The sequence below is a fragment of the Eucyclogobius newberryi genome, unplaced genomic scaffold, assembly GCF_026437365.1.
Source record: "Eucyclogobius newberryi isolate DKJ021-1_F unplaced genomic scaffold, fEucNew1.0.hap1 SCAF_125, whole genome shotgun sequence".
Classification (NCBI taxonomy): Eukaryota; Metazoa; Chordata; class Actinopteri; order Gobiiformes; family Gobiidae; genus Eucyclogobius; species Eucyclogobius newberryi.
Window position 1 is genome coordinate 66,378 of NW_027315752.1, and position 21,181 is coordinate 87,558.

Here is a 21,181-nt window from a genome sequence, read left to right on the forward strand (position 1 = left end):
CTGAGGGGAGTGGCCTCCTGCCTGAGGGGAGTGGCCTCCTGCCTGAGGGGAGTGGCTTCCTGCCTGAGGGGAGTGGCCTCCTGCCTGAGGGGAGTGGCCTCCTGCCTGAGGGGAGTGGCCTCCTGCCTGAGGGGAGTGGCCTCCTGCCTGAGGGGAGTGGCCTCCTGCCTGAGGGGAGTGGCTTCCTGCCTGAGGGGAGTGGCTCGTATAGTCCATGTCCAGGGTGAGAAGGGTCAGGATCAGACCTGCTCGTCCCAGAGTCCTGGAGACGTACAGGTCCTGCAGAGATGGAAGTCTGCAGTCTCTGTTTGTCCCTGGCTGTGGCTCCAGAGTACCCCACGGTGATGGAGGAGGTGATGGAGGAGGTGATGGAGGAGGTGATGGAGGTGGTGAGGATGGACTCAATGATGGCCGTGTAGAACTGCACCATCATCTTCGCTGGCAGCTTTGCTTTCTTCAGCTGCTGCAGGAAGTACATCTGGGCCTTCTTGATGAAGGAGCAGATGGTGGCTCCACCTGAGGTGATGGTGGTGGTGCAGACACGGTGGAGATGGAGTCAGAGCTGGTGAGGGGCGATTGTGACTGACTTTCCTGAAGTCCACGATCATCTCCTCTGTCTTCTGGGCGTTGAACTCCAGGTTGTTACCGCTGCACCAGCCGCTCCACCTCCTGTGACGGACTCATCCCCGTCCGAGATGAGCCCGATGAGGGTGGTGGTGTCGTCATGGCGATGAGGGTGGTGGTGTCGTCATGGCGATGAGGGTGGTGGTGTCATGGCGATGAGGGTGGTGGTGTCGTCATGGCGATGAGGGTGGTGGTGTCGTCATGGCGATGAGGGTGGTGGTGTCATGGCGATGAGGGTGGTGGTGTCATGGCGATGAGGGTGGTGGTGTCATGGCGATGAGGGTGGTGGTGTCGTCATGGCGATGAGGGTGGTGGTGTCGTCATGGCGATGAGGGTGGTGGTGTCATGGCGATGAGGGTGGTGGTGTCATGGCGATGAGGGTGGTGGTGTCATGGCGATGAGGGTGGTGGTGTCATGGCGATGAGGGTGGTGTCATGGCGATGAGGGTGGTGGTGTCATGGCGATGAGGGTGGTGGTGTCGTCATGGCGATGAGGGTGGTGGTGTCATGGCGATGAGGGTGGTGTCATGGCGATGAGGGTGGTGGTGTCGTCATGGCGATGAGGGTGGTGGTGTCGTCATGGCGATGAGGGTGGTGGTGTCATGGCGATGAGGGTGGTGTCGTCGTCATGGCGAAGGTGGCGTCGTCCGCAAACTTAATTAGTTTTGCAGCGGCGTGGCCGGAGGTGCAGCAGTTAGCGTTAGCATCAGAGTTTCCAGAGCCTTAACGACAGACTCATCATGGCGGATGTGTTTGTGTAAAATCCCACTGTCACGAAACGAACTGCACAGAGTTATGATCCATTTGTCGTAACTCTTGAGACGTTTCTATGTTCCAGTCGCCAAATCGGGGAAATGGCGAGCAGTGGATTTATTTCTGTACGTTAATCATTCAAAACAAATGAATACAAACCAGGAAAGTGATAAAATCAGACAAAATACAGTGTAAATTAAGTTAATATATAACTCCGGTGTCTGTTTTACATTTGTTGTCCATAAAGCGATGTCCCGGTGAACGTTAGCCTTGTGTTGACGTTAGCATTAGCGTCACAGCGTTTATAAGTCCAGAGGCTCAGCGACGCGAGCAGGTTCGGACAGCAGGGGGCAGGAGGGAGGGGCTAAAGGTAAAACCCTACGGTAAAGTCAAATATATCTATGTAATTATAAGAAGATAAGCCTTTATTTGTCCACACAATGGGGACATTTCGGTGTTGCAACGCAAGTAAATACAGAAGTAGAACAGATAACTTATAGGAAGCTTTAAAAAAAACACTCTTAATAGAAGCGCTCTATAAAAACTTGTATAAAAAACATCTAAATAAAAAGATTAAAAAAATAATAGTAACAAACGTAACTCTTATTTACAGCCGTTATATGGACGTAGAATATGATTGACATGTCAGAGTATTGCACATGAGTGACAGTATTATTAAACTGATCAAATGATAAATCTTTGTCCTGTGTGTTTTTTATGGACTCTGAATCTGTAAAAAATAACAAAATGTGCACTTTATCGAACATATTAGAATTGAACGTAAACTAAACAATACTAAACCAACTAAATCTTGGACAAAATCTTGCCCAATGAACAAATCTCTCCTATAAATCCCCTCTAATATCTTATAGTTCCATAAGCAAGTGATGACTGCTCTGAGGCGCCCCCTGGTGGTGGCTCAGGTGAACGGCGTGTTTGCCCAGAGAGTTTCAAATAAAGTCATTTAAAACAAAAACTGAGTTGAACTGGGATGAAACGGTCTCATATTTGTCCTTCATAATCACATGATACAGAACATTTTTAATATTCAAACAAGGAACATAACATCATTTAATCAAACACATTTGTCCAGCGCATGAATTCCATCTGCTCCGACGTCGAGATCAGATCAGTTAATTAGGCTCCAGTCGTTGGTCGTTGGTGCAGCTTCTTCTCTTTGTTCTCAGTTTCTCCAACACTTCACATTTGACACATAAATGACACTTTGACACGTTATGGAAAAAAACCTGTGACATTTTCCCGACAAAATTCCCTCCAAACATGTGAAGTGTTGACAGAAGTGGAGAACCACTTTTACATATTTAAGGGATTTAAACAGGTGAGTCTTTCTAAAGGACAGCGCGCCAGGAAGGGAGAATTTAACTTTTAATTTGTCTCTAGACATTGGACCAATATTATGAAGGTCATTTTGTGTTTTTATTTTAAAAAAAAGTTTTTTTTTTTACATCGAATTTATCTATTTTTGACATCGAATTTCATATTTTTTGACATTGTATTTTTTTTTTACAATGAATTTTTAAAAAAATGGATCGTATTTATATACAATGAATATTTTTACTAGATTTAATGTCACACAAAAATGTAAAAAAAAAAATATGATTTTTTTTTTTTTTAATGAAAACAAAATAACCTTCATAAATATCATGGAGGAAATGCATATGACCTATGACCTAACGGATATTTATGGTTTGGTCAGTTATAGTAAGACACTGGTTTTGACTTATTTACATACATTATTTCTGATCGTCTGATATATTGGGCCATTGGTTCCCAGTACAAAGTGAACAGCAGTGGGGACCAGTCACAGCCCTGTCTGACCCCTCTGTCCAGAATCTGTGGGTTTCTTCAGTGACAATTGATTTTAATTTTTGATGTTAAACTGTTGTAAAGAGCCCAATATTCGTCTTATCTGAAATTTGTGCAACGCTTTAAAATAATTAATAAAATAAAAATAAAATAATAAAAATGAATCTAAAAAAATGAATTAAAAAATGAATACAAAAATAATAAATTAATAGAATAAATAAAATAAAATAGGTCAGCTAACAGAGTCACACTCCACTGTTTTGTTCTGGCACATTCTCTGCAGGTCTAATGAGTAAAACGTTCAAAGCACCAGAGCACGTGGCACTAACCTGTTTATTCTATGGCCTTCTCTTCTGTGAGCGTGCCGTCTGCCATGAGCGCTGGGCCTTCTGTTTCTGATGAAAGACCTTCTCCTGAAAGACCTTCACCTGTAAGACCTTCACCTGTAAGACCTTCACCTGAAAGACCTTCACCTGAAAGACCTTCACCTGAAAGACCTTCACCTGAAAGACCTTCTCCTGAAAGACCTTCTCCTGAAAGACCTTCTCCTGAAAGACCTTCTCCTGTAAGACCTTCACCTGTAAGACCTTCACCTGAAAGACCTTCACCTGTAAGACCTTCACCTGAAAGACCTTCACCTGAAAGACCTTCACCTGAAAGACCTTCTCCTGAAAGACCTTCACCTGAAAGACCTTCACCTGAAAGACCTTCACCTGTAAGACCTTCACCTGTAAGACCTTCACCTGTAAGACCTTCACCTGAAAGACCTTCACCTGAAAGACCTTCTCCTGAAAGACCTTCACCTGAAAGACCTTCACCTGAAAGACTTTCACCTGAAAGACCTTCTCCTGAAAGACCTTCACCTGAAAGACCTTCACCTGAAAGACCTTCTCCTGAAAGACCTTCACCTGAAAGACCTTCTCCTGAAAGACCTTCACCTGAAAGACCTTCACCTGAAAGACCTTCTCCTGAAAGACCTTCACCTGAAAGACCTTCACCTGAAAGACCTTCTCCTGAAAGACCTTCTCCTGAAAGACCTTCACCTGTAAGATCTTCTCCTGAAAGATCTTCTCCTGAAAGACCTTCACCTGAAAGACCTTCACCTGAAAGGCCTTCACCTGAAAGACCTTCACCTGAAAGACCTTCTCCTGAAAGACCTTCTCCTGAAAGACCTTCACCTGTAAGATCTTCTCCTGAAAGACCTTCACCTGAAAGACCTTCACCTGTAAGACCTTCACCTGAAAGACCTTCACCTGAAAGACCTTCTCCTTAAAGACCTTCACCTGAAAGACCTTCACCTGAAAGACCTTCACCTGAAAGACCTTCACCTGTAAGACCTTCTCCCGAAAGACCTTCACCTGAAAGACCTTCACCTGAAAGACCTTCTCCTGTAAGACCTTCACCTGAAAGACCTTCACCTGAAAGACCTTCTCCTGTAGGACCTTCTCCTGAAAGACCTTCACCTGAAAGACCTTCACCTGTAAGACCTTCACCTGTAAGACCTTCACCTGAAAGACCTTCACATGAAAGACCTTCTCCTGAAAGACCTTCTCCTGAAAGACCTTCACCTGAAAGACCTTCTCCTGAAAGACCTTCACCTGAAAGACCTTCTCCTGAAAGACCTTCTCCTGAAAGACCTTCACCTGTAAGATCTTCTCCTGAAAGACCTTCACCTGAAAGACCTTCACCTGAAAGACCTTCTCCTGAAAGACCTTCACCTGAAAGACCTTCTCCTGAAAGACCTTCTCCTGAAAGACCTTCACCTGTAAGATCTTCTCCTGAAAGATCTTCTCCTGAAAGACCTTCACCTGAAAGACCTTCTCCTGAAAGATCTTCACCTGAAAGACCTTCTCCTGAAAGACCTTCACCTGAAAGACCTTCACCTGAAAGACCTTCTCCTGAAAGACCTTCACCTGAAAGACCTTCTCCTGAAAGACCTTCACCTGAAAGACCTTCACCTGAAAGACCTTCTCCTGTAGGACCTTCACCTGAAAGACCTTCTCCTGAAAGACCTTCACCTGAAAGACCTTCTCCTGAAAGACCTTCACCTGAAAGACCTTCACCTGAAAGACCTTCTCCTGTAAGACCTTCACCTGAAAGACCTTCACCTGAAAGACCTTCTCCTGAAAGACCTTCACCTGAAAGACCTTCACCTGAAAGACCTTCTCCTGTAAGACCTTCACCTGAAAGACCTTCACCTGAAAGACCTTCTCCTGTAGGACCTTCTCCTGAAAGACCTTCACCTGAAAGACCTTCACCTGTAAGATCTTCACCTGTAAGACCTTCACCTGAAAGACCTTCACCTGAAAGACCTTCTCCTGAAAGACCTTCACCTGAAAGACCTTCACCTGAAAGACCTTCTCCTGTAAGACCTTCACCTGAAAGACCTTCACCTGAAAGACCTTCTCCTGTAGGACCTTCTCCTGAAAGACCTTCACCTGAAAGACCTTCACCTGTAAGATCTTCACCTGTAAGACCTTCACCTGAAAGACCTTCACCTGAAAGACCTTCTCCTGAAAGACCTTCTCCTGAAAGACCTTCACCTGAAAGACCTTCTCCTGAAAGACCTTCTCCTGAAAGACCTTCACCTGAAAGACCTTGCAGCGTTACTAAGTCCTGGAAAACCCAAAAGTGTGGAAATTAAGAAAAAAACTAAACAAATTCAGTGCGTTGTTGCTTTAAAAGTAAATGTAAAATCATAAACTAAATTTCTAGTTCTTTTCAAAGTTATTTAACCAGAATCTGACAAAAACAACAAAATACAGCACGATTCACCTTTAGTTTAGTCAAAGTTATTTATCATTTTCCATGTTTAAAGTGACACCTGAAGAGAAAAGTGGAAAGTAGAAATGAAATACTTATTCATAAATACTCTTATTTTGGAAAACCCTCAAACTGTTTCGCCAAATGCGGCAAAATCTGGAACAAATCATCTTTTCTACACGACATTTCAGATTTCCCTGTTTCAAACCAATAAAACCAGACAAAGTACAAGGTTTTTATTTGCAATTTTTAATACTTTTCCTTAATGATTACACAGATCCTTGAGTCGAGAACAGAAACTCCAGCGACTTCCGACAATGTTCAAAAACAGGTAAAGATTTCTCAGAAAACCTTGAATCGTTAATAGAATTAGTATGACATATTTCAATAGATACTCATATATTTACAGCGGAAACGGTACATTCTTTTTTCTCTTCAAATTGCTTCACATTTTTTGTACAAGCCAAAATATCTGCAGTTTTATTAATATTCATGCAAAATATTGATTCTCAGATTAATTAAAATAAAAGGTTTTGCTGCATGTTTTTATATATTTTCAGGGTGCACTTTGTGCCGATGCACAAGAGAAGCCAGAGAAGCTAAAGTAAGGCCATTCCAACCAAAGAAAGGTCACGGACGCAGACCAGTCTCTCAAAGCACAAGTACTGCTATACTACGTACTTTATGATAGTACTAATACTACTTAACCTGTGTACTATGTGCTGTGTGCTACGATAACGACAAAAGAACAGTCGATATTCAGTAAGTCAACAAGACGAAGATGTTCCAGTGTTCAGTCAATTTGTGATGTTTTTTTCCGTTTTAATGTTGTTGTTTTATGGCGGTTGGTATCCAAGTGTTACGTTACCGCCCGACTTTATTCTTTAGGTTTTAATGCCATAACTATTACAAAACTATCATGTAGATAAAGCTCGAGTTTGTTTTGTTGCATCATCATCTTATCCAGGGCAGATACTGATGCTAATGCTAAGGCTACTTCTAACGCTAAGGCTAGTTCTAATGCTAAGGCTAAGGCTAATGCTAATGCCAATGCTAATGCTAACGCTAATGCCTTTCCTGTGTCTATAAACAACACTTGCGTTTTTCAGATGCAGAATTAAAAGTGCAGCGTTTGCACGTTTTCAGGTTCCAAACGAGCCGACGACTCCACCGTCATCAGAATAATCCTCACCTGAACTCTAAAGACTCGAAAAGACGTGCCAATTGGCGTTTTATCACAAAGACGGCGGCGTTTTGACATCAAAACGTCAAAACATAATAAACGATTTCTGATTTTTATCTATACTACACTTTATTCGTAAATATTCTGTTGTTGTTCAGTCGCCATATTTCAACTTCTTACGAGGTCGATATGTTTCTGAAAAATAAGTCCAGACTAGATGCCAGTATTTTTTGACAATAAACACACCTGGAATTGAAGAAGTGAATAAGTGAACGATATCGCGACTCATCGTTCAACAACTGAAACCTGACACAATATTCATCGCACGTAACTTTTTTCAGTCAAATTTGAGCTGTAACTGGTCAAAAAGAGTCAAAAACATTCCAGATCTGATAAAGAAATGGAACAAAAAGGTTAATTGCAGTAAATGGCTCTTCCGTCAGAAGGTTTGGGAGGATTCTGGCCACGAACGCGACTGAAATAAGAGAGACTATTTGCAGAAACGTCTTTGAGAGACTGGTCCGTTTGACAGGAGCGGACGTCCCGCGGGGGAAAGATCGTACTGTACAGACGAGAACACAAACAGAATCAGCCGCTCCCTTTCCAGTAAATCAACAAACATCATCGACAAAGCAAACCATGCTACATCAAAAACCCAGAAACCCCCAAAGAACGGAAAGTAAAAAACCCCTCGCTCGACTCTCGCGCTCTCCCTCCCTCTAGTGGTAAACGGCGGGAACACGACAGAGCGTTTTCGCGTCGCGGCGAAAGCAAAATGTCACACGACGTCATGATCGAGGTGAGAAAAGCGGTGGTTTCATACGCGTAGGTCCTTGTATTTGCATATTCAACCCCTTATGGCACAATTAGATATGTTTTTAATGATACGTTTTTAATGATACGTTTTTAATGATACGTTTTTAATGATACGTTTTTAATGATACGTTTTTAATGATACGTTTTTAATGATACGTTTTTAATGATACGTTTTGGTTGGAGCCTGAGATCACCATTTTCTAGAAGGAGGAAAACACATGGATTTAAAGATAATAAAAGTAAAAAATTGTGCGATGTGCAGCGGTGGAAGAAGTACTCGATAACAAATACAAGAGGAAAACAGAAGCGCCGCATTAAGGAATCTACTGAAGTAAAAGTACTGAAAAACCCTTCGAAAAGAGGCGACGGAATTAAATTAATTTAGTTTTCCTGCTCATTTTTGTTTATCGTATTTATTAAGTCAAAACCTCCGGGAAAGTTGTCATCATAAATGTGTTTAAAAATGTAGGAAAAGTACTTCTACTTTTCAGTCACTCTCAAATGTAATAAAGTAAAAGTAAAAGGTCTCTAATGTAAAAACTGCTACTACTACTACTACTACTACTACTACTACTACTACTACTACATGTGTACTTCAGAACTGTCCTTGTTGATCTGCTGCTGCTCCAGTTCCACGTGTGTACGTCGTTTTTCTGCCACGTCACAGTTTAACGCGACTGAAGTCCAGAGTTTTTTGACCGGTTCACCAGAAACAAATGGCGTTGTCGGCAGGATTAAAAAACATCAACAAAATGTGAACAAACATTTAATCCATCACAAGCTGCTCGATTCAGGCTTAGTAACTGTATTCGATCACAAGATACTAAGCCTGAATCATTCGTAATAAACCATTTGTACTAAGGCAAGAATAAGTGTAGTTTTTACTGTTGCACGGAACGCATTTTTGACCCGAAACGCGCCACGTTTACGATGTTTCGTTTGTGTCACGGTGAAAAGAGTTCGATCTCGTCCATGAAGGACATCAGACATTATCGTTACGTCCGTGATCTCAGGCTCAAACGGGAGGCAATGGAAGTCGGGATGAGATGCATAGATATGGAACAGGTTCATGGCACTTTCATGCAGAAGAAACACGGTAAACATGGATTATTTTAGCCCTTCAGACCAATTTGACACAAAATCTGTGAGTTCGACGTTACAGACGGGACAATCACATCAGACGATAATCACAAACCAATATCTCGCCAATGAGTCCGAGCAAAAACAATTCGATCCTTCGTAACGTGTTGGATAATATAATAAAACTACAGGATATCAGTTTCACGCTTTTGTCACCGTCGACTCTCGTTTTCCGTCGTTTAAAAAAACCCAACCTTGCTCGTGACGTTTCAGTTTTGCTACATGACGCATCTTTGGTTTTTGAGACTAAACCAATCAAAAAACCAATTTAAACGTGATATTTCAGGATTTTCTTTTTCGTTTTTTCCGCCAACGAACGACGCCACAGCGACCCCGAGCGTTTGTCAAACCATCAAATGAAACGCTTGCAATACATCAATAAATTAATACAATAAATAAATAAATGTATTAAATATTATTGTTTATATTATTACAATTTTTCAGGCTCTATAAAAAGATAATAATCTACTATATATTATTTATTCCGTAGTTTATGGTGAAAAGCACTTTGGGATTTTCCAGTAAACAATGGCATGTGATGCGCAAATGGCGACGCTACGTTTATAATCATAGTCCATGGTTTCGTATATATTCATATATATATATATAAGTGACAGAATGAGGCTTTAAGCTTCGGCTGGCGACGGACGCGACACGGCGAATGGACGAGAAGCAGAAGTTGCATAAGACGGATCGTTGCATAGAGAAGAAAAAAGCCCGGCGCAAAACGAACAAACGGCGCAGCCACGCGAAAACGAGAGGCGCAAACACTCTGGAGCGGGTCCAGCTGCGTTTGTTCACTTCAGGACCGTGTGAAGGAGGCGTGGTCTTCAATGTCAACACCACTCGTTTGCTATGTCACTGTCAGGATTTGGTGTTATTCTCCATCTACTGGCAGCAGAGGGAATCAACAGAAGCTAGCTTGCCCCGACATGCTAATGTAAGCACACAAGTTCTGATGAAGGCAAATAGAGGCAGAAATTCTCAAAACTTTACGTTCAATTCTTACTGTTCATGAGTCTGAAGTGACGTGACGCGCTCGTCGCTACTGCCATCTGGAGGACGAAAGCCGCATGTTCACTGTGGGCTGTGGAATCTGTCTCTTCTGTCCCAAAGACCCCGTGTGTCCACAAATGTGTGACTGTGGTCAGGAGGGACCAGTGGACTTACAGAGGTCACTCCAGTCTGAGCTGTTTGTTTCAGGTCGTTAGCTGCTAATGCTAATGCTAGTGGCTATGCTAATAAACTACTCGCAGTTTTAACGAGCCTCATTTCCAACTGTCCGGGTGTTATATTTTAGGACCAGACACAAAGGCCGTGCTCTTGAATGCTTTGGGAGCGTGTCCGGTGCAGTGGGCGTGTCCGGTGCAGTGGGCGTGTCCGGTGCAGTGGGCGTGTCCGGTACAGTGGGCGTGTCCGGTACAGTGGGCGTGTCCGGTACAGTGGATGGAAAGGTTTCTGCTTTTAAGTGTCATTTTCAGGGAGATGCACATTTCTTTGATGTAGTTTCATGACTTTCTAACAGCTCAGAGGCGACACACAGAGACGTCCTCACCATGGCAACGACCACAAACTAGTCACGTGACAAAACAAACACTTTTATAACTTGTCCTCTCTCCGAGCACAAACGCCTGAAAGCCTCTGGACCAGACAGTGGAATGTCTTTATGTAGATCACAAACTTAACGTGGAAAGTCGTAAGACTTTTGTAAACACGTGAGACCCCAAGGGAGGCGAGGATTCATAAAACAGACAACAACTCAACTACAGCTGTGTATTTGACGAGTTAATCGCTCAAAAAAGTCCATTTAGCCGCATATGTGTCCGTTAAAACACAATAAACATGGTATAAAACTGTTCCAAATGTGTCACTTTAGCTTAATAATGTTGTGACATTCTCGGCTGAATCGACTTAGTTCTTCACACGGTCCTAAATTGTAAAAATAATAACGTTCTTTTCGAATGTCTACACGTGTTTTTCAGAGATGATCGAGCTCAAAGCGAGGAAGCGTTTCGGCGTTTCGGCTCTTCGACGTGTTTTATTTCCGACCGAACCAAAAGCGTCTCCGGCTCACGTACCGCGGCGACGCCCGAACCGAAAAAAAGAAACGACCCGGCAACGAAAAGCGAACCCACGAACACACTCGGGACACACACGGAAATGTCTCTTGCTCTTTCTGGCGTCGTAAATATTATGATTATGTGTGGGCGGGTTTATTTGTGTGTTTTGTTTCCCCCCCCAGTCGCGCGGGTGAGCAAAAAGGAGCAAACCTCAAATATAAGCGTCATCTTTAGCAGTTCAAGGTTTTCTGTCGTCGAGGGAGAAGAAGAAGAAGAAGAAGAAGAAGAGGAGGAAGAGGAGGAGGAGGAGGAGGAGGAAAAAGAAGCGCCAACAAGTGCTCGCAGACACAGAAGCGAAATCCAGATCGTGTTGCATCGAGTTTCTTTTATGGAAGCACGGATCCCTTACCAAGATGGCCGCCGCGTCGCCGTCCACGCGCGCGCACACGTCCCAAAACGGCGAGTATATATTACAACCTCTCCTCCTTTTTAAATAGATCTATATTTCCGTCCGTCCGTTAAAATAGCGTGGAGCTTCTTCCGCCGGCGTCTCCAAAAACGGTTTCGAAAAAAAAAGTCAAGAGTTTCGAAAGTTTCCAGAAAGTTTCGTCCAGGAGTTCGTTTCTCTTTTTGAATATATTGCCACATTCATTTTTCATGCATTTGTCTGCATTGCTATTGCACTGGTTGATCAGAGCCGGGGCTTTTGTCGGGGGGGAAATGGAAGACGGGGGGGAAATAAAGCGGGCGACGTGTGGGATTTATGTAACGAGCTCGAAAAGGGAGAGTTTTGTGTTTGGAAATGAGCTCGACCGGGACAAACGAGGAAAGATAAAGCTTTGCCTACAGAAGACCAGTGTAAATAGGCTTTAATTTAACTCGAAAACTCAAAATGTGTTAATATTTCTACGCGTGAACAGAAACCACCAAAGTAAGTCCCGTTGTAATGTCATTTAAAGGTTATTTTTGCTCGTATTTGGGCAAAATGTACAATCTTGAATACAAAAATCAGTTAAAAAGCGAGTTACTTCAATAGTATTTATCTTGATTTGAGCATCGTTTGAATATTCTCTCATTCTTTCAGTAAGTTTTTGTTGCAGTCGCATTTTCTTTCTCTTTTGAAGCTTTTGTTTTTCAGGTTTTTAACAGAACGAGATATTTTCTGCAGTGGAAATATGTGCAAAGCAAGAGAAATACTACTTATTTCAAGCACTTATTTACTTCCTCGCGTTGAGCCGTCGCAATGTTTCATCCACTTCATCCAAATGCATTTTTCTCCCTCTCAAAGCAAAACACCTACGTTTGATCGCTCTGAACAGGATTTTGTTTGTTTTCTCAATTCAAAGCCGGATTTATTAGGATTTCGACCCAAAAAAAAGAGGCGAAATGTGAATTTTCATGGCAATTTTCAGTTGGATTTATAGTTTACTCACATATTAAGATATCCAGGTCTCTGTCCAGTTTTCAGCTTCAAATGTCCTGAATATTTGCAATTTTAGCCATTTTTGACGGATAAAACGCCTTATTTACAGTTATGTGTGGAAACTACAGAAGATTTTTTTCTTCAAAACTGCCAAATATCGCGATCAAATATATTTAAACTCTGAACGATCCTTTTCTACCACCTACAATTTCACAATCGCCCGTTTTCTTTTCTTTTCTTTATCGCTGTCGTTTTAGGCCGAACGGACCGGCCGATGTCTTCTCTAGGCAACGCTTTTATGTTTAAACCAAAAGAAAAATCGCCCGCAAAAACGTCATTTCGCGAGCGTTCAAACTCTCCCTTTTCGCTCAGAATAAGCCACTTCCGCTGCTCCGGCCGCGCTCGTGAGGCCACGGCGGTTTTCCAAAAGGAATGAAAAGCCCGGCGCTCCGGAGTCTACTGCTTGTGTATGTCCTCGCTGCGGATGATCTTGTAGGTGATCCAGTAGAAAATGTTAAAAATGAGGAAGACGAGGGGGAAGCCCACGCGGGACATGGTGTCGATGCGCTTGGCCCGGCCGATGAACAGTTTCTTCATCTCCTCGATGCTCTTCTCGGGCGCGGACGTGTTGGCGGGGGTGGTGGTCGCCGGGGCGTTGTTGTTGTTGCTGCCCTTGATGGCCATGCCGTCCTTGGGCTGCAGGCACGTGGGGCCCATGCCGTAGCCCTGGAAGCCGAAGCGGCCCTCGCCCGTCTCGTCCTCCTGAAACAGACGGGAGGAAGAGCGTTAGGGAAAGAGCGTTAGGGAAAGAGCGTTAGGGAAAGAGCGTTAGGGAAGAGCGTTAGGGATGAGCGTTAGGGATGAGCGTTAGGGAAAGAGCGTTAGGGAAAGATCGTTAGGGAAAGAGCGTTAGGGATGAGCGTTAGGGAAGAGCGTTAGGGATGAGCGTTAGGGATGAGCGTTAGGGAAAGAGCGTTAGGGAAAGATCGTTAGGGAAAGAGCGTTAGGGATGAGCGTTAGGGAAGAGCGTTAGGGATGAGCGTTAGGGATGAGCGTTGGGGATGAGCGTTAGGGAAAGAGCGTTAGGGAAAGATCGTTAGGGAAAGAGCGTTAGGGAAGAGCGTTAGGGAAGAGCGTTAGGGAAGAGCGTTAGGGATGAGCGTTAGGGAAGAGCGTTAGGGAAGAGCGTTAGGGAAGAGCGTTAGGGATGAGCGTTAGGGAAGAGCGTTAGGGAAGAGCGATGGGGAACAGCGTTAAGGAAGGGCATCGGGGAAGAGCGTCGGGGAAGAGCGTCGGGGAAGAGCGTCGGGGAAGGGCGTTGGGGAAGAGCGACCCAACGCACGCCGGGTTCAGGGACTTTCGTCACAACGTTCTACGGTGGTCGGCGTTTGGGTGTTTGGTCGATTAATCGGCTGTTGGTGTTTTAGGCGACCAACACTTGTCTCACGCTGCGTTCACGCTTTGGAAAACAATCTACTGTCTTAAATGTAGTAAAGTTTAGTCAAAGAGCTCAGATGAACAACAGCAGTCGAGTTGAACAGTTCTTTTCCCGACTTCGCCAGCTTCACGTGCATTTTTCAACTGGGAAAAACATATTCCCGAGTTCTCGAGGAGCACATGAACACAACACTTTCCACGTGAACTCTTTCTTTCGAGCGCAGTTTGGCTCAGATCCACGGTCAGGTCACAGATGAAGAGTTTCCGGAGCGTTTGCCAGTTTTGCGCCGCCGTCCCAGTGTTTAGGCGCCCGATCGATCGGCAGGGCGTGTCTTTGGTCGACAAACACCCACAACTAATGAACCCCAGCCGCAGCAGCGAGCTACTGTCACGCTGCGTTTACTGTGTGTGAGGAAACAACAATGGACGAAACAAACAGCGTCACTTTCCTCTTAAACACAATCAAATACAAAATATTGGATAGAAATTAAAGGGCCCATGACAGGTTTTTACAATGTTCTAATTCTGACTTTATCTGGTGTGTTTATACCTGTTGTACATATAAATGATAGTTTTACACCAATCGAGCAGGTATTTGTGGAGAGAACGTTGAAAAATCTGTAGAAAATGACAGGAAGTGACATCACACCAAGGACAGGAAGTGACATCACACCAGAGACATTCCAGTCAAAGTTTATGCAGAATTTACACAAAGAAACAACTTTTTTGACTCTAAACATTAATTCAACAAAATAAAGTCGCTCTCGTATATTTTTATTTGTCAGATGAAAAAAATTGTGACATTAGATGAGTTTTGGACCAGTGTTTGCTGGGTAATTTCCTAGTGTGATGTCCTAGTGTGGCGGTCCGAAATGAGCGATCTGATTGGACAAGACAGAACTCAGACTCAACAGCAGAAAGCAGATGTGAATAAATGACCAAACACATGACGTGATCTCGTGATAAATAACTGAATTTCCATTGAAGCTAAATTTACATAATTAGCAAAATAAAAGCATCTTCTGTTTTAGATTTGTTTAATCAACCGACGGCCCAGTGGCCTTTCATTTGTTTGGTTGAAGTGAGTTTTTGGCAGGACACATTTCCAGTCGAGTCAATAATTAATTTGTCTTGAAACTGCTAATCCCAGTTGGATTGACCCGTGTTGGCTCGGGGTCTTCGCTCTGAGCGTGTGAGATACTGGGCGTGTCGTTGGATTGACCCGTGTAGCTCGGGGTCTTCGCTCTGAGCGTGTGAGATACTGGGCGTGTCGTTGGATTGACCCGTGTAGCTCGGGGTCTTCGCTCTGAGCGTGTGAGATACTGGGCGTGTCGTTGGATTGACCCGTGTAGCTCGGGGTCTTCGCTCTGAGCGTGTGAGATACTGGGCGTGTCGTTGGATTGACCCGTGTTGGCTCGGGGTCTTCGCTCTGAGCGTGTGAGATACTGGGCGTGTCGTTGGATTGACCCGTGTTGGCTCGGGGTCTTCGCTCTGAGCGTGTGAGATACTGGGCGTGTCGTTGGATTGACCCGTGTAGCTCGGGGTCTTCGTTCTGAGCGTGTGAGATACTGGGCGTGTCGTTGGATTGACCCGTGTTGGCTCGGGGTCTTCGCTCTGAGCGTGTGAGATACTGGGCGTGTCACTGTTCTGCGGCGTTATCTGCTCCACAAACAAACACAGAGTTATAACCAGGCCAAAGTCACCTCCAAACTTCTGCTCAGAATCTGGAGGTGACGTGGGACTCTCCTGGTGGACGGTCAGTAACGAACACTTGAATCAAGCTATTGAATGTCTCCCCCGCGCTTAAGCCTCTCCCTCTTAATCAGACTCGCTCACAGAGCGACTCAGACTCACTGTGGGTCATGTGACTCTGGCGTTTGGGTAAAAACAGTGCAAAACTGTGATAAAAATGGATTTCTGTGCTAACTGATTGATAGGTGTGCACAAGATGTTCTAAAGGAGCTGTCCCTTCAGCACCACGCATGGAGGAGCTGTCCCTTCAGCACCAAACACACACAAATGAGCTGTCCCTTCAGCAACGTGCACGGAGGAGCTGTCCCTTCAGCAACGTGCACAGAGGAGCAGTCACTCCAGAATCACACAGAGGAGCTGTCCCTTCAGCACCACGCATGGAGGAGCTGTCCCTTCAGCACCAAACACACACAAATGAGCTGTCCCATCAGCAACGTGCACAGAGGAGCAGTCACTCCAGAATCACACAGAGGAGCTGTCCCTTCAGCACCACGCACGGAGGAGCTGTCCCTTCAGCACCAAACACAGAGGAGCAGTCACACCAGAATCACACATAGGAGCTGTCCCTTCAGCACCACGCATTGTACATTGTGTGTACAAATGTCACTGGGTCTTTCAGGTGCTTTTGGGGCTGGTGGGCAGGTTTGTCCAGTTTACATGATATTTACCAAACACATATTTTTACTTCCTGGTTATAAATCATGACATCACATTTGGGAATTCCACAACTGTTGCCTAGCAACCATGTTGTACCCTGAGCCAAAAACCCTCTAATGCTACAGAAAGTGTTTTATATAAAAATATAAGAAAACAACTTTAGTTTGTTTAGATAAGTCTCACTTTTCAACTTTTCTTCACAAGATTCTGCTTCATCGGTGCAAAACTATAATTATAGCATATATTATCCCAGCAAATTAAGTCAAAGCTATAAAATCATATGCACTTTAATATGGGAATACATTTGATCATAAAAACGTCCTCATCATGGACACTATGAAATAACCAGGCCAAACACAGTCTTTAAGTGTATTTTGAAATATGTTTGCCTTAAAATCTGTTTCCATCAATTGAACATGAACATATTCATAACATTCAGATATTTGCATTGGAACAACATCAAAAAATAAGTAATTGGAGGGAAGAAATGTATATAATATGATTAAAGTTGGCTTCTTTTAATCAGAAAAGTGACATTTTCCATTTCCTGATCCACAAATGCATCGTCTTTGTTATAAAACGCTCTTGTTTCGTGGTTCCGACTCTGCAGTCCAGATAACGATGACCGTGATTATTTGAACTGATGAATCACTGCAACTCCAAACTATTTTTCTTCACACTTTCCGACCCCAAACACGCCAAACGTGGCTCTTTTCTCGCCGAGCCTCCGTCTAATCCGTGCGGTGGCATTTTATCAGCCGGAGCCCGAGAGCACTGCGGCTAAAGTCTGATCAGCCAAGAGGAGTTAACGACCGCCGCAAACCTCTGCAGCAGCCACAAATCACCCGAGAGAGGCAATAACAGCCACAGCGTCAGAGAGAGGGGATAACCACTCTGCCACAGCGTCAGAGAGAGAGAGAGAGAGACAACCACTCTGCCACAGCGTCAGAGAGAGAGAGAGAGAGACAACCACTCTGCCACAGCGTCAGAGAGAGAGAGAGAGAGACAACCACTCTGCCACAGCGTCAGAGAGAGAGAGAGAGAGACAACCACTCTGCCACAGCGTCAGAGAGAGAGAGAGAGAGACAACCACTCTGCCACAGCGTCAGAGAGAGAGAGAGAGAGACAACCACTCTGCCACAGCGTCAGAGAGAGAGAGAGTGAGAGAGAGACAACCACTCTGCCACAGCGTCAGAGAGAGAGAGAGAGACAACCACTCTGCCACAGCGTCAGAGAGAGAGAGAGAGAGACAACCACTCTGCCACAGCGTCAGAGACTAACGTTTAGAAGCTTTTTCTTTAAACTTCTCCAGAAAAGTAAGCTGGGGCCCCTGTGTTGTTGCTGAGTTTGGAGCCCAGGCCCTGCAGGGTCCCCAGGGGTCATGGCGACCGGCCCCCCGCGCCCTTGTTTTGGCCCCGGTCGTAAATTATGCTCCGGGCTCGTTATTCAGCTCGGGCTTAATTAGGAGTTAAGCTGCTGTGTAGATGGATGACACCCACTGTAACCTCACGCTCGGCTCCTGGGGGCCTGTACTCGCTCGGCTCCTGGGGGCCTGTACTCGCTCGGCTCCTGGGGGCCTGTACTCGCTCGGCTCCTGGGGGTCTGCTCCTGGGGGCCTGCACACGCTCAGCTCCTGGGGGTCTGCTCCTGGGGGCCTGCACACGCTCAGCTCCTGGGGGCCTGTACACGCTCTGCTCCTGGGGGCCTGTACACGCTCTGCTCCTGGGGGCCTGTACACGCTCGGCTCCTGGGGGTCTGCTCCTGGGGGCCTGCACACGCTCAGCTCCTGGGGGTCTGCTCCTGGGGGCCTGCACACGCTCAGCTCCTGGGGGCCTGTACACGCTCAGCTCCTGGGGGCCTGTACACGCTCTGCTCCTGGGGGCCTGTACACGCTCGGCTCCTGGGGGTCTGCTCCTGGGGGCCTGTACACGCTCGGCTCCTGGGGGTCTGGAGGTGGTGTTGGGGGACAAAGCCGGTCTGAGACCTTCTGCTCAGTGAAGCTCAGCTCCAGCAGGGGGCAGTGACGCTCTGTTATTCATGTTCACTACACTGTAAATGTGAATGGACCGAGCCTGAGGACTAAACCAGGACTAAACCAGGTCTAAACCAGGACTAAACCAGGACTAAACCAGGTCTAAACCAGGACTAAACCAGGTCTAAACCAGGACTAAACCAGGACTAAACCAGGTCTAAACCAGGACTAAACCAGGTCTAAACCAGGTCTAAACCAGGACTAAACCAGGTCTAAACCAGGTCTAAACCAGGACTAAACCAGGTCTAAACCAGGTCTAAACTAGGACTAAACCAGGTCTAAACCGGGACTAAACCAGGTCTAAACCGGGACTAAACCGGGACTAAACCGGGACTAAACCAGGTCTAAACCAGATATAAACCAGGTCTAAACCAGTAACCTCCAGGATTGAGAAGTAAAAGGCAAAAACTGGACAGAATCTAGTTTCTTTTTCTAATGAGGCTGAATCTGAATTCATCGCTGTCATCGTGGATCAATAAAACCCTACTGAGCGCGCTCCAACTCTGCTCCTCCTCTCTCACCCTCTCCTCTTCTCTTCCCCCTCATCTCTCTTTCCTCCGCACACCCAGCTCATCTCTTCTCTCTTTTTCTCCCGCTCTATCTCTCCTCTCTCCCTTCTCTTCCCTTCATTCAGCTCCTTCTCCCTCTCTCCTCCTCCCCCCCTCTCTCCTCCTCTCCCCCTCTCTCCTCCTCCCCCTCTCTCCTCCTCCTCCCCCCTCTCTCCTCCTCTCCCCCTCTCTCCTCCCCCCCTCTCTCCTCCTCCTCCCCCTCTCTCCTCCTCCTCCCCCCTCTCTCCTCCTCTCCCCCTCTCTCTTCCTCCTCCCCCTCTCTCCTCCTCCTCCCCCCTCTCTCCTCCTCTCCCCCTCTCTCCTCCTCCCCCTCTCTCCTCCTCCTCCCCCCTCTCTCCTCCTCTCCCCCTCTCTCCTCCCCCCCTCTCTTCTCCTCTCCCCTCTCTCCTCCTCCCCCCCCTCTCTCCTCCTCCTCCTCCCCCCCTCTCTTCTCCTCCCCCCTCTTTCCTCCTCTCCCCCTCTCTCCTCCCCCCCTCTCTCCTCCTCTCCCCCTCTCTCCTCCTCCTCCCCCTCTCTCCTCCTCCTCCCCCCTCTCTCCTCCTCTCCCCCTCTCTCCTCCTCCCCCTCTCTCCTCCTCCTCCCCCCTCTTTCCTCCTCTCCCCCTCTCTCCTCCCCCCCTCTCTTCTCCTCTCCCCTCTCTCCTCCTCCCCCCCCTCTCTCCTCCTCCTCCTCTCCCCCTCTCTCCTCCTCCCCCTCTCTCCTCCTCCTCCCCCCTCTTTCCTCCTCTCCCCCTCTCTCCTCCCCCCTCTCTCCTCCTCTCCCCCTCTCTCCTCCTCCTCCCCCTCTCTCCTCCTCCTCCCCCCTCTCTCCTCCTCTCCCCCTCTCTCCTCCCCCCCTCTCTCCTCCTCTCCCCCTCTCTCCTCCTCCTCCCCCTCTCTCCTCCTCCTCCCCCCTCTCTCCTCCTCTCCCCCTCTCTCCTCCTCCCCCTCTCTCCTCCTCCTCCCCCCTCTTTCCTCCTCTCCCCCTCTCTCCTCCCCCCCTCTCTCCTCCTCTCCCCCTCTCTCCTCCTCCCCCCCCTCTCTCCTCCTCCTCCTCCCCCCCTCTCTTCTCCTCCCCCCTCTTTCCTCCTCTCCCCCTCTCTCCTCCCCCCTCTCTCCTCCTCTCCCCCTCTCTCCTCCTCTCCCCCTCTCTCCTCCTCCCCCTCTCTCCTCCTCCTCCCCCCTCTCTCCTCCTCTCCCCCTCTCTCCTCCTCCCCCTCTCTCCTCCTCCTCCTCCCCCCTCTCTCCTCCTCTCCCCCTCTCTCCTCTCCCCCTCTCTCCTCCTCCTCCCCCTCTCTCCTCCTCCTCCCCCCTCTCTCCTCCTCTCCCCCTCTCTCCTCCTCCCCCTCTCTCCTCCTCCTCCTCCCCCCTCTCTCCTCCTCTCCCCCTCTCTCCTCCTCCCCCTCTCTCCTCCTCCTCCTCCCCCCTCTCTCCTCCTCTCCCCCTCTCTCCTCTCCCCCTCTCTCCTCCTCCTCCCCCTCTCTCCTCCTCCTCCCCCCTCTCTCCTCCTCTCCCCCTCTCTCCTCCTCCCCCTCTCTCCTCCTCCTCCTCCCCCCTCTCTCCTCCTCTCCCCCTCTCTCCTCCTCCCCCTCTCTCCTCCTCCTCCTCCCCCCTCTCTCCTCCCCCCCTCTCTCCTCCTCCCCCCCTCTGACCAGAACCAGCCCTGAATCACAAACTGAACTCAAACCTTCTGTACAATCTCATCCGTCATTAACCACACGTTTACGTCTGCACGCGGCACAGATGTAAACGTTCCGTACCATTCATTTTAAACGCTTGTACTTGTCGCTCTGGCGTTACGCTCATGCGGTCGACGTGTTTTCAGTTGCCAAAACAGCCTTGGTTTTTCGTAGTTTGTGATGATGTTCGGAGGCTAACGCTAACGCTAACTCGCTAAAGTATGGAGAGGATAAGCTCTGATATTGTGGGAAAGTAGTTGATACATTTAGTTGTTTTTTGCGGGAATCCGGGTGATGTTTTGTCCTTATGGTACATACTTTTGGAACGAACGTAGCAGCCATAAAATGAGAATTAGAGAAAGAAAGTTGTATAAACAGTAGAATAGATAAGGGAGTGTTTTTAATGGATCCGTTTGTGCAGCCGAAAGCTCTGGTCAATGATGTAGTTTACAGTTTTTACCTTATATGTCTTTGTCCATAAGCCCTCGG

General features: G+C 46.8%; 1 protein-coding gene and 1 long non-coding RNA gene across 2 annotated transcripts in view; both read right to left on the reverse strand.

Annotated features, from left to right (window-relative positions):
* Positions 1-9,702: 9,702 nt before the first annotated feature.
* Positions 9,703-10,652, reverse strand: LOC140357112 (uncharacterized). Its single transcript, XR_011926298.1, has 2 exons — positions 9,968-10,652; positions 9,703-9,933 (listed from the first exon to the last, which is right to left on the reverse strand). It is a non-coding gene; the product is annotated as an uncharacterized lncRNA (long non-coding RNA).
* A 2,287-nt stretch (positions 10,653-12,939) lies between these two features.
* Positions 12,940-21,181, reverse strand: part of LOC140357115 (glycine receptor subunit alphaZ1) — a 161,788-nt gene continuing 153,546 nt past the window's right edge. Inside the window, exon 9 of the mRNA XM_072442033.1 lies at positions 12,940-13,350. Coding sequence (XP_072298134.1) covers positions 13,045-13,350 — 306 coding nt within the window. The 3' untranslated portion in view covers positions 12,940-13,044. The remainder of the gene's footprint in view (positions 13,351-21,181) is intronic.